This window comes from Entelurus aequoreus, linkage group LG11 (genome assembly GCF_033978785.1).
Source record: "Entelurus aequoreus isolate RoL-2023_Sb linkage group LG11, RoL_Eaeq_v1.1, whole genome shotgun sequence".
Classification (NCBI taxonomy): Eukaryota; Metazoa; Chordata; class Actinopteri; order Syngnathiformes; family Syngnathidae; genus Entelurus; species Entelurus aequoreus.
In genome coordinates, this window is record NC_084741.1 from 53,617,288 (window position 1) to 53,630,271 (window position 12,984).

Here is a 12,984-nt window from a genome sequence, read left to right on the forward strand (position 1 = left end):
ATAAATGTAACGGTTTCTTACAAATGCACTGTTTTTAAAAGTTGCAAGTGATAAACGCTTATTTAGTTAAACGAAAAGAAATGTAAAACATCAATATACATTAATCAAAGATGCATCAATAATCGACTTTTAATCAAATCGTAGCTCGTGAATCGTAAGGTGCCCAAAGACTCCCACCTCTAATAAACACTGGGGTCCAAACTTGTGATTTACATAACTGAAGCATTCCCTAGGTGTGCCACCTTTAGGTCATTTTCTCTATGTCAGTTTTTTTTGATAATGTGATTTATGTAATTAAGGTGTTGCTGTAGCTTGTTTACTTCAGATGCAGTCAGTAGTCATTTGATCAAATTATTTAGGTAATATTAGTAGTGTTCCTCAAGGTTCTATTTTAGGTCCCCTCTTTTTCATCATTTTGACTGTTCAACTGGTGGCCCGCAAGTTCAGTTAAAAAAAGTAGAGACTCACATTTTTAAACACACTACAGTGCTGTCACAGAGATGATCTTTGACTAGCTTTATTGCAGAAGTTCCTGTAGTTCATAATAAAAAAGACCAAATTTAAATGTCTACTGTAGAGGACGCTGGTTCTCCGAATATGAATAATAAGACTAATACAGAAGTCAAATTCAGCCCCCCTGTCCTTAGCTTTCTGAAAATGTGACCGCCAAAACAATTAAGTTTAATATCCTTGTCCTAGACATATGAAAAGGGTACCTCCTCCTCCTCATCGTCCAGCTCAACCATGGTCTCCAGTGGGCGGATCATACAGGGAGTGGAAGCCTTACGCCGACTAGACATGATGATGATGACTAATGAAGGACGCCTTCACTTTTTCTTGGCCAGGTATTCAGTAACGGAGACTATGGCAGGATCACTGCCACAGAGTGAGATGAATAGCTAGAAGGATTGGCTTTTACCGGGACAGGTCAGACTTTTGGAAGAGGAGAGCTGCTCCCAGGGGCAGGATGAGTGGGTTGAGCGAGGGCAACGGAGGGTGAAGTTCCGAGCTTGTCTCGCTGACAGCGTCAGCACCAAAGCAAGCTGACCTTGAGGAAATGCATGACAGGACACCACCTGGACAGGCAGAAAAGATATAAAAGATATTAACTTGCATTTGCATTACAGAATTATAGCTTTGAATCATCTGCTAATTTTGGTACCCACTCCCATTAGAACATGTTTTTGTTGACAGCTAACAGAGACCAACGGCGTGGCGAAGTTGGTAGAGTGGCTGTGCCAGCAATCGGAGTGTTGCTGGTTACTGGGGTTCAATTCCCACCTTCTACCTTTCTAGACCTTGAAGGTAGAAAAGCGCTATACAAGTATAACCCATTTATCATTTATCATTTACCAATACACATGAAAGAAGTATAGCGATATTTCTATATCCGTAAATATGATATTTCAGTGAAGTTTGGTAAGGTACAAACAAAAGCATTTATCAGGGTCCACACTTTTCCTCCCTAAATTATTTACCAGGACTTTCTCCAGTCACTACAGACAGAACCCACTACACTAACCAATACTAAAATTACATCTAAGCAGTATAGTTGTTTTCTACTTGTCCTGGAAAAGTATATGGTTGGGCATTACATATTTATTTGATTAATTTCTGGCCAATTGTGTAGAATGGATTATTGAACAGTTTAGGTACTATTTGGCTGATACTATAGCAGCTATTGTTTTAGTCTCAACTTGTTTCAGTCTAAACAGCAACATGCGATCAGTTATAAGAAAGTTAGCTCTGTCCATGAAAACCTCATCAACTGCTTAATACAACACTGGCATTGAAGCAGAAGTAGAGAACCTTCAGAAAAAGAGATTCTCAGGTGGGGTATTAAAATAAACTAACTACTGTAACTGCAAACATTCAACAAATCTAGAGTGTGTTTATGTGTGTACAGTGTGAAATGTGAAATGTGTATGATTATGATGTATTCTCAAAGCATGTTCGATATAGGCACCACCTCAGATAAAAAACATAAGTGTAACTGATAAAATACTGTAGCTGCAGTATCAATCCAAGGTATGCAAAATGTAAGGATGTTCCCGATTAGGGTTTTATGCTGCTGATATCATCCATGACTTAGTCCAGTTGATACCGATCACATTGACAATAAAAACAATGTCAACACAATATGTTAACTAGTTACATATTCTCTTGTATGTACACAATTGTTTAAGCAAAACAAAGTCAATAGTACACAATAGCTAAAACTCCTATCAATACTCATTTAAATAATTTGGTTTTTGCCCTCAAAGTCCTTCCTTCATTATTCGCGGAGTTTGTACATGTACAAAAACAACTCAAAAAATTTACTTTGTGAAAAAATTAAGTTCGATCCAGTCATTCTAGCATTGATCATATTGTAGCGGTTGCTTTTAAGGACATACTTTGCCACACCTGTTTGCTGCCACTGTTCGATTGTGCACATGACAAAGTTGTTCTTGTTTGACATTCGTGTGTGCAGTTAAGAGCGAGTAATTCGGAGCGGCCCCTTTAAGGAGAGTTTCCCAAAGGTGGGGGTTTGTTGTTACCGCCATTTTTGAGTCATGTGATGTAAGCGGACATTCATTCTCGTCTTTGAAGAATAAACGACGCACACGTTTTTGTGTGTCAAACGATACTTCAAGTTGTCTTGCTTTTACGCTACAAGCGCAACAATATACTGATAACTACCCTTGTTATCGACACCACTAATTTATGGATTTACCTGCCACCCTCTTACTGGCTGTGACAATGCTGACACACCAACTGTTGCAGTTATATTATCCTCTCTCTGGACTTTAATTAATCTGCTTGTTTATTTCCTGTTAATAGCTGCTTACTTTTGCTTACATGTAGGGATGTAACGATAAAAATGAATAATGATAACCGTGGTAAAACTCACAGCAGTTAGTATTACTGTTTTAAATAAAAAATGATCAGAAGAATTGTAAGTATTAACTACAAGTACACTTTGATAAACTCACAAACTGACTGCCGCCAGTTCGCTAGCTTAAATGCAAACATGAAAAAAGGTGACATTAACGTCTTTCCCCATTTAGAAACGACATACCCCAATCAAAACTTACATAAATGCATTATTGTCTGAGCAACTAAGCTATTACATTTTGCACATTAAACCTATAAGCTGTTCTTAGAACTGAATGATGGTTCTATACTTGGAGAAATATGAGAAGGAGGTGTTTTCACGGTGCGTTCAAGGACCGCTGAACATATTAGGACATCACAACACCTGCTAGCAATATTAAATAATAATAACATATTTTATTTGTTAGGCACTTTTTATTTAAACAAATCATAATGTGCTACAGTACAAATCAATATTTAAAACAATAAAAGCTTAGCCATTAAAACAGATAAAATACTAAAACAGTTTTTATAACAGTGCGTCTGTTTTAGTAAAAAAAAACAACAACTCAGTCAAACCATTTCAGTGGGTGTATAAGTACTTTTAGAGCATATTTCAACAATACCGCTATAATCTATGATCATTTTGTCAATACCCGTGATATGTAGTTTTCATATCGTTACGTCGCTACTTGAAATGTGGTACCATCCACACTTCTTAAAGTTTACTAAGCACCTATTTCTTGTGTTGTTTCACGCTAGTTTAACGGCAAGCTTAGTGATCAGCATGCCTTGCTCACTTGGTGTGTGACATGTTTAGCCTAGTTTTCAATTGATAATGTACATAAAGAGGAACTGCACTTTTTTAGGGAATTTTGCCTATTTTTCACAGTCATTATGAGAGACATGGTGATGGATGTTTTTGGTTTTTTTTGCATTCTAAATATTAAATACATGCAATCAAAAGTTCGCTTACAACAAAGGCTATTGGAGCCGGGCAATTCCACCTATAAAGCCCTTCAAAAAAGACTTCCATTACGGTTTTATATACATGATGTAAGTATGTATCCAATGTAGTAACGGGTACATTTATAATAACATTTAATATTGACGTATATTGATCATTTTAAGCATACACGGCGCATTAATTTAAAAACCATCATATTTGCTTTTTTTTTTCTTCATTACTGATTGTTACTCACTGCAGATCACTTACTGTGCAAGGTCTGTTGTCATTAGGATGCCGACTGCTCGGATGTTCATATATTCCCATTTAGATGAAAAATTACTCAATCCTCACAAAGCCATTTTCTGGTCCTAAATGGCTGTCAAAGTGTACTACCTTGTCGGAATACCTCCTCAGACTTCTTCTGTCCAGGTGAGATGCATGATTTATAATTTACAATAAACTTACAGAGAGCAAGGAAGCGAGAAAGCAGCAGACCACTCGATGTCAACATTTGCACCCCCTGTAGTGATCACAGCGTCGCTATAAATAGTTTGTCTGCATTAGCGCTTATGATAACAATATCACTAGTACATGGTTAATATTAAAATGACAAAATGTAAATGGAGTATTGTTGGCGCTTTTTAAATGGTTATTCATTGGATTTTGTGGACGAAATAGAGAACCTCACATTGGCTCCACTGTAAGCAGACTTTTATTAACGTTTATTTACAAGTTAGAATGCTTTTTTTTTTTTTTAAATCCATCCGTCATAATGATTGTGAAAGATAGGCAACATTCCAAAATAAGAGATACTAATTAAATGCAGTATAATTGCAGCAACAGAAGTGATGATTATTAACTTAGGGGATCAACTCAACACTGTATGGACATATACACTATTACTGCTAACCAAAAATCAATACAATGTCAACCAGAGAGGTTTGACTCTGTAATCAGCATTGAAAGACATTATTCGGCAAAGGTCATCACATACTTTTTGGCAAAAATTGGCCAATACTGATCAGTGGCTGATCGATCAGCACACACCTAACAAAGTGGGGAAAAGTTGGTAGGATAATTATTGATAATGTTGCAGGTGGAGAAAGAACAAGAGGCAAACACATTTTAAGAAGATAGCGTAAATGCAGAGAACACACATATGTGTTTGGTTATTAAACACCTTACTAAAGGAAAAGATTGAGACAGTCTGACTTGAAAACGTCAACTAATATTCCACCCTCTACGCTGATGCCTCAATCACATTTTCCTGAAAAACAAATCAAAAAGGACTTGATGTCATCAGTGCTACTCTCAATAAAGCTGCATATAAGACAATAATGTTCCATTTAAATCTAAACACCCTCTTTATAACAATATTTGGGTGTCTCCCTGTGCAGAAACGAGAATACTTAGTAATCACACTTCATGATATGACTTCTGCGACAAATCGCATCAAAGTTCTTCCTCAAACTCATGACCACAATGTCGCTATAGCAACTGAGCACGTAGAGCTGTAGTCGAGAAGCTGCTACATACAGTACATAGAGTATGGCTACAATGGCGGCTCGACTTTTAGAGGGCAAGACAACTTAGGAGGACACCACATAAAATAGCAGACACAATTCTTGCCTTGATAGCTTAAAAAAAATGTCCTGCCAAGATTCAGAGTGATGGGGTGCTGGTCATGTTTTTTCCACAATGTGAATCCCTACTGACAGAGAAGGTTAAAGCAAAGTCACAACGCAAAATAGAACAAGTCCAATTTACAGAAAGCCAAGGACACCAAGGCGAGTTGAAGAATGACACATTTTGAGGAAGTGCAATTGCTGGACCACCATGGCATCAAAAATAAGAAGGTACAACTTCACATTTTGTATCACTCTGGTCCCCTGTGTCTGCTCATTTGCACAATTAGCAGTGAGACAAAAATGTGGTCCAAAGAAAGTAAAGATGCATTTATCAGCTGCAAATTAACATACATGCCCGATAACGTAGGGCTGGGCGATATGGTTGAAAACTGTGTCACGATATAAGTTTTCTATATTGGTCGATAGATGTGATATTTTTTATGACCTATGGAAAATGTGGACCAGGAGTAGGGCTGGGCGATATGGCAAAAAAAAAAAGATCACAACTAATTTCTTCATATCATCCAATCTCGATTAATATTTTTTTTTTTTAAAATTAAAGGCGGATTGTCCCATGCAAGATTATAGCGAGTACTGTTGAATCCCTACTGTTTACTACTGCAGTATCTAACAGACATTTCTGCCATGTTTGATCGAGGTAATATATGCTAACAGCTGACGAGGTTCAACCTTACAGAAAACCACAGTTTTGCTTCTCTTTTGATACGTTTTGTGGGGGTAAAAGAACAGCTTTTCTTTGTCTCAAAGTTATTTAGTTTTTTGGCTTCTTATCACAAACATTCTGCAGTAAAAGTGTCAGTGGTGTACTGAATACTATAAGACTTTATTTTCAAGTTAACCTTTACGTAACACTTTCAAATGGTAAATTATTATTTGTATTATTTGATTAATTGTATACATCAGTGCTCCTCACTAGTGCTTTTTTAAAACCCAACTATAGTAGCTTATATTCAATATACGTACATTAAGGTGCAGTTTGAATTTGAGGTACTGTAAAATAATGTGTACAAACTGAAAACAACTTTAATGATTATTTCAGGAACAAAATGTTTTTTATCTACAAACTCAAAAAATTTTTTGAAAAAAAAGTGCCTGCAGAGTTATTTTAGTACATTTTATACCAGAGGAGTTGAATATTTGCAGACACAAACAAAAAGTCTAATTAGAAAATATTTAGATTAAAAAAATGCCTTTTTCTGATTAAATTAGTAAGTGTGTTTATTCTCCGAGTTGTGAGAAATACAGTATAGTTCAGTCACAAGTGCCTGCATGCAGGGCTGCGCACCACAACGTGAACTCAAGCACATGAACTCAAGCAGTCAGTATGTGTCCATGCACTAAATTAGGCCAATTTCTCAAATAGTTTGGCTCTAAAAAAGCATCCTACAACCCACGGAAACACCTAATCAGATCATGTTCAGTTTTCGTAAAAATCGGACTAACACACCTGGATAATGCGAACGAAAACCAGAGGGGACCCTTCGTATCGCGCACACGCCAGTCTCTGAGCGCGGGATACAACTCGGAAGCAGATACCATTCAATAAAAACGTAGCAACGAGATAATTAAGTTAATGAAGAGACTGTTTATTTGCTTCACAAAGTAAAATAACATAGCATTTAAAAGTTTATCGATTGGAGAAAAAAAGAAACAGCTTTACTAAAGAAGGTAGCGAAGGAAAGGTAGAATACTGGCTTAATTTGGACTCCCAAACTAAATACGAATGAATGAGATGAAAGACAACAAAGCAGGTATATTAATGGCAAATATTAAAGCATACATAAATCTCTCAGCATTATCAATGAACTCGGAGACATTAGAAAGTTTTGTTTTGATTATTCTCCTTACGCAAGACCTGCCGCCGGTCTATCTTTGTTTCAGACCTTCATCCTCTCCGATACATTTTTGGTAGCAGCGTCATGTTTGTAGCGCAATCTAAGATTCTTCCTTGATGCGGTCTGCTATTTAACATCAGCATAGCCATTAGAGACGTAGTATTTCTAATCTGCGTCACTATTACCTATTACAGCGGACATCACAACAGAGCTTGGCTGTTAACTTTTTAGGAGCCACAGACAACTAATGTGACGTCATAGGTCAGGGGTCGGCAACCCGCGGCTCCGGAGCCACATGCGGCTCTTTGATCACTCTGATGCGGCTCAGCTGCATACTTGACAACCCTCCCGATTTTTCCGGGAGACTCCCGAAAATCTCCCGGGGCAACCATTCTCCGATTTTCACCCGGACAACAATATTGAGGGCGTGACATGATGGCACTGCCTTTAGCGTCCTCTACGACCTGTCGTCGCGTCCGCTCTTTCACCATACTAACTGTGTGCCAGCCTAGTCACATGTTGTATGCAGCGTCTGCATGCACACGTAAGTGACTGCAATGCATACTTGTTCAACAGCCATACAGGTTACACTGAGGGTGGCGATATAAAAAACTTTAACATTGTTACAAATATGCGCCACACTGTGAACCCACACCAAACAAGAATGACAAACACATTTCGGGAGAACATCCGCACCGTAACACAACATAAACACAACAGAACAAATACTCAGAATCCCTTGCAGCCCAAACTCTTCCGGGCTACAATATATACACCCCCCCCACCCCCCACCACCACCACCAAACCCCGCCTACCAACATCGCACACACCTCACAGATGACAGTTTACAATCCTGTGTGAAGATAAAGATGACGTCATACAGCCCTCATGTGGAGACGCTGTGCGCTGCGGTTCAGGAGCAGAAATCACATTGACCAAGTATGATAAATATTTTAATTTCCTATAATTTTGCATATATTCACATTTTTTAATTGTTCAGTGAAATAGACATTTTATTATTCAGGTTGGAAGCTGACTGTACGGCGCCAGTAAAAGGATGACGGCACAGAGAGAGAGGACGGCATTTTTGGTTCTCTGCCAGTGGATAATTTAAATTTGCCGTTTTGTTTTTTCATTACTACAAAGAGGACTTAAATAGACATTAGGTATTTTACTTAACCTTCAACCCGACGTCTTTTTCGGAGTTAAAAACGTTTTGTTGCATGCATAAATTTTATTTCATTTTCTCTGCAGTCGTTCATTGATTTCATAAATGTAACCCATAATAGTTTGTTTATACATAGCACAAAGCAAAAAATAAACTTACTATGCAGTGTTATTTCATTTTAAATTTCAAAAGAGTTTTGTGGCTCCCATTGTTTTCTTTAATTTGTGAAACGGGTCATAATGGCTCTTTGAGTGGTAAAGGTTGCCGACCCCTGTCATAGGTCAACCGGAAAAAAATACTTTTATCCGCACTAATAGGAAATAAGCGCCCCCCCCAGTGCACGGGAGGCACACAGCGTATATCCAATAGTCGCATTAAAGAGAGTGCATGGACACTTGGACTTCACACGTAAGTGTGAAATTACAAAAAAACTAACTATTTGATGAATCAGATTAATTTAGTGCATGGAAATGTAGTCGCACTCTGTTTTCTACAAAGTAGCCATGTTGGTTTGGTGGCCCAACCATTTCGTTTACTTCCATTCAAAAGTCATGTGACCGAATACAACCTATTGGGAAGCAAACAGTCATCAAGAGGTTTTCTTCCGGGCTCAACCAGGTCAGCCCACATAATAACTAATTGGTATATATATTTGTTTGTTAGTTTTTGTGTGTGTGTGTAAAGAGTGACCAAATCAACATAGTGAGGTTATGTATCAGTGTTCTTACTAGCAATTAAAAATTAACTGCATTGTTCAGACAAAACAGTGGAGACGGAGGCTCTGAGCTTCACATTCAAATGCCTGTAGCGGTGGTGGTTGCAAGAAAGAGGCTGAGTCAAGCTGGAGTTGGGCCACTGATGTGCTGGGAGCCCACACAACACGAATAATTCAATTTATTTCACATCCATATTAGTAAGCCGGGAAAAACAAAGGCTACACAAATTGATAGTCAGTGTTAAAGTACGGAATCACATGATAATGTCAGACATTCCGTGAACATTTAATAAAATGTCCACACAATGTCGTTGTAACCAACTCAGAAATACATTTCTAAAATATCAAGTTGCCTGAAATAAATAAATAATGAATGAATGAATGAAGTTCAAGTCCTTGAAAGAACAAGTTGTCTCAAACAATGAAATAGCCTGAAAACACAAACTGGCATCATGAGTCTCTTCCCCTTGTCTATCATTTTCAGAAGCCAAGAGTGGAGTTGATTCACTGCCTGAAATGGTTCCATATCAGCAATAAACAAAACATTAGAAAAAAACAGGGTTATTTTCCACTATTGTGCATGATCTGCATAGATAATCTATAATTTAACAAATTCTAATGTTACTAAACCCTTGTAGAACTCATTGTTCAAAATAGCTCAACTCTCAACACCTTTCAAATGATTTTCTATACTCTGAAAATAGTTGTTCCAGTCCTCCCATTGCATTTATTTCTATTATAAAAGTAAACTGTAAACTTTTTGCTGAGTCAGAGTGAAGCAACCAGTCGCCCACTGGCTCTTCCGTGTGTCTAACCTTAGTCCTCCAGTTAGCTTCTGTGTGCAGAGGCAGCTCTGTTTTGGAGCCCTAACTCCCTACTGTCTGGGTGTTCATTAAACTTGTATGAATACTTAGCCTGGCAGTCACTTGCAATCTGTCTCTTTGCGTATTGCGCGGCTCTTTTGTCGGATTGGTGCATTATACTGGTGAAGCCGTTGTTCGGAAGAAGTCAGAAGGTGACAGCAAATGCACTGGTGAGCTTTTGCAGTAATCACTTTGAGTGCAGACAGATTATATTGAGGAGAATAGAGTACAAGGAAATCAGTAAGACCATTTCTACAGTACAAAGTCAGATGATAATATACTACAGAAAACTACTGTACTGAAGTTGCAAGTAGAACTGCTACAGGAGCAGCAAGAATAGTAGGGCATGCTATGGATGAGTCACCACAGCACATCCCACTCAGTAAAGAGAGTACAGGAAGGGAACAACATTTTTCTTTCCTCCACCTCAGCAGGCGGTGGAAATTGGCCGAATTGTGGCCATAGTCCTATTGACAAACCAGCATCCTCTGCAGAAGACATTTGTTATTGGTGTATTTCTATTTTTTTAATTTTTTTTTTGTCCTGTCCAGCTTCTCAGGCAAATCATATAGTTGATGTAGATGCCCATATCGGCTGTTCAGATTTACTTTACAAAAGAGAAGTTATTGGTGTATTTCTGCCGTAATGTACAACACAAATGTCCACTGCAAATGAAGCTGCCTCTTAGAAGGGATACAACAGCTATTGGGCATACGTTTTGTATATTGAAATCCTAAAAAATGACCTGATTAAAGCAGAAACAAAATATCTTTAATAGGACATTTGAAAAAACTGACGAGCTGCTAAAAAAAAGAAGATCTCAGCCGTTAACTCTATTGCTGTCGGGTTTGTTGTGTCAAGGTGGAACTATAGGGTTATACAGTACACGGCTACTAATAAAGTACCGCATGAATTAAGAACTTTGGAAAACATGCAAAGTTTTTTTTTCATCCACCTGTGCTGCGGCGCGGCGGTGACGTTGTTGGCCGAAGCATGGCGCATTCGTGTGTCAAATCGTACACACCGAGCGCATACAATCATAATAATCGTCCAAAGGAATGGTGACAAAATAACAGCAAGTCTACTGGTTAATAAAAAGGTTGCGTGAAAGTAGGGCTGGGATATATGGCCTTTTTTTAATAGCTCAATATTTTTAGGCCATATCGCAATACACGATATATATCTCGATATTTTGCCTTAGCTTTGAATGAACACTTGATACATATAATCACAGCAGTATGATGATTTTATGTGTCTACATTAAAACATTCTTCTTCATACTGCATTAATATATGCTCATTTTAAACTTTCATGCAGAGAGGGAAATCACAACCAAGTCAATTGACCAACACTGTATTTATTAAACAGTTATTAAGCAGTGGCACAAACATTCATGTCATTTCCAAAACAGAAAGTGCAAATTTGTCAGTAATTTTAAAACAAGCTATTAGTGCACTTTTGTGCATGATGTCACTAAGATGACAAATCAAAACAACACTAAATTAAAGTGCAATTTTTTTACAGAATGCCACTACAATAGTTTAAAACAAATAAAGTACACTTTTGTACATGATGTCACACAAAATATTTCAATAAGTGTCAAGTAAAAATTAGCTGCTTAATAGGAAATCAAATTGTGTACGTCCTTCGGTATGTGGTAGGTTCCTGCGGACGTTATCTCTTTTGTTGTTGATTTTTTTTTTTCATACGGTGTTGATCTGGAAATGTTTGCCTCGGCATTTTGAACCAAGATGTTGACATGCGGAGTAAGCACTCTACATTCTCTAGCAGGGGACTTTTCAAATGATGCTACATATTAGCAGTAATGCTACTTTTTGTAGCAATGCTTTTTCCCCACACTTGTCAAATTACGGTTGTCTGTTCGACATAGTCCCAGTTGAAGCCAAACCACCGCCAGACGATGGACCCCGTGCTGTTTTTCTTGGGAATTAATTCTTCCTTCATTTGTTAGCAGATTCGCACCTTCTTTCTCTCGTATTACCACTCGCACCACAGCTAACTTTAGCCATGCTGCGCGAGGGCGTATACGTATGTGACGTATGACGTGACAGTATGTGACGTATGTAAGAAGGTGCGCTCGCTGTCTGTGAGAAGGACAACATGAAAGAATGGGAAGAGCCTGCAGTGTAATGTCCGCAGCTAATAGCAACTGCGTGAGAACGTATACTCGAATATCACGATATAGTCATTTTCTATATCGCACAGAGACAAACCCGCGTTATATCGCGTATATCGATATATCGCCCAGCCCTACGTGAAAGGCAACATGAAGGTATTTGGGCTTCGGAACTGTCAATAAAGATGACGCTTTAAACACGGAAGTGCCGCGCTGCAAGCGCTGCTTTAAAACATGCCTTGCCAAATGTGTCAATACAGAATTACCACTGTTGCTTCAAATTTAGGTAAACATTTAAATAAAAAAACATTCAGACCTGCACAAGGAGTTTAAAGGCCTACTGAAATGAATTTTTTTTTATTTAAACGGTGATAGCAGATCCATTCTATGTCATACTTGATCATTTTGCGATATTGCCATATTTTTGCTGAAAGGATTTAGTAGAGAACATTGACGATAAAGTTCGCAACTTTTGGTCGCTGATAAAAAAAAGCCTTGCCTGTACCGGAAGTAGCGTGACGTCGCAGGTTGAAAGGCTCCTCACATTTCCCCATTGTTTACACCAGCAGCGAGAGCGATTTGGACCGAGAAAGCGACAATTACCCCATTCATTTGAGCGAGGATGAAAGATTTGTGGATGAGGAACGTGAGAGTGAAGGATTAGAGTGCAGTGCAGGACGTATCTTTTTTCGCTCTGACCGTAACTTAGGTACAAGCTGGCTCATTGGAATCCACACTTTCTCCTTTTTCTATTGTGGATCACTGATTTGTATTTTAAACCACCTCGGATACTATATCCTCTTGAAAATGAG

The 12,984-nt window shown here is 38.2% G+C and overlaps 1 protein-coding gene across 3 annotated transcripts in view; it reads right to left on the reverse strand.

The window, feature by feature from the left end:
• Positions 1–12,984, reverse strand: part of zhx2a (zinc fingers and homeoboxes 2a) — an 87,987-nt gene that overhangs the window by 33,561 nt on the left and 41,442 nt on the right. For all 3 annotated transcript variants that reach the window (XM_062063558.1, XM_062063559.1, XM_062063560.1), the window contains exon 2: positions 717–1,076. In XM_062063558.1, coding sequence (XP_061919542.1) covers positions 717–800 — 84 coding nt within the window. In that variant the 5' untranslated portion in view covers positions 801–1,076. The remainder of the gene's footprint in view (positions 1–716; positions 1,077–12,984) is intronic.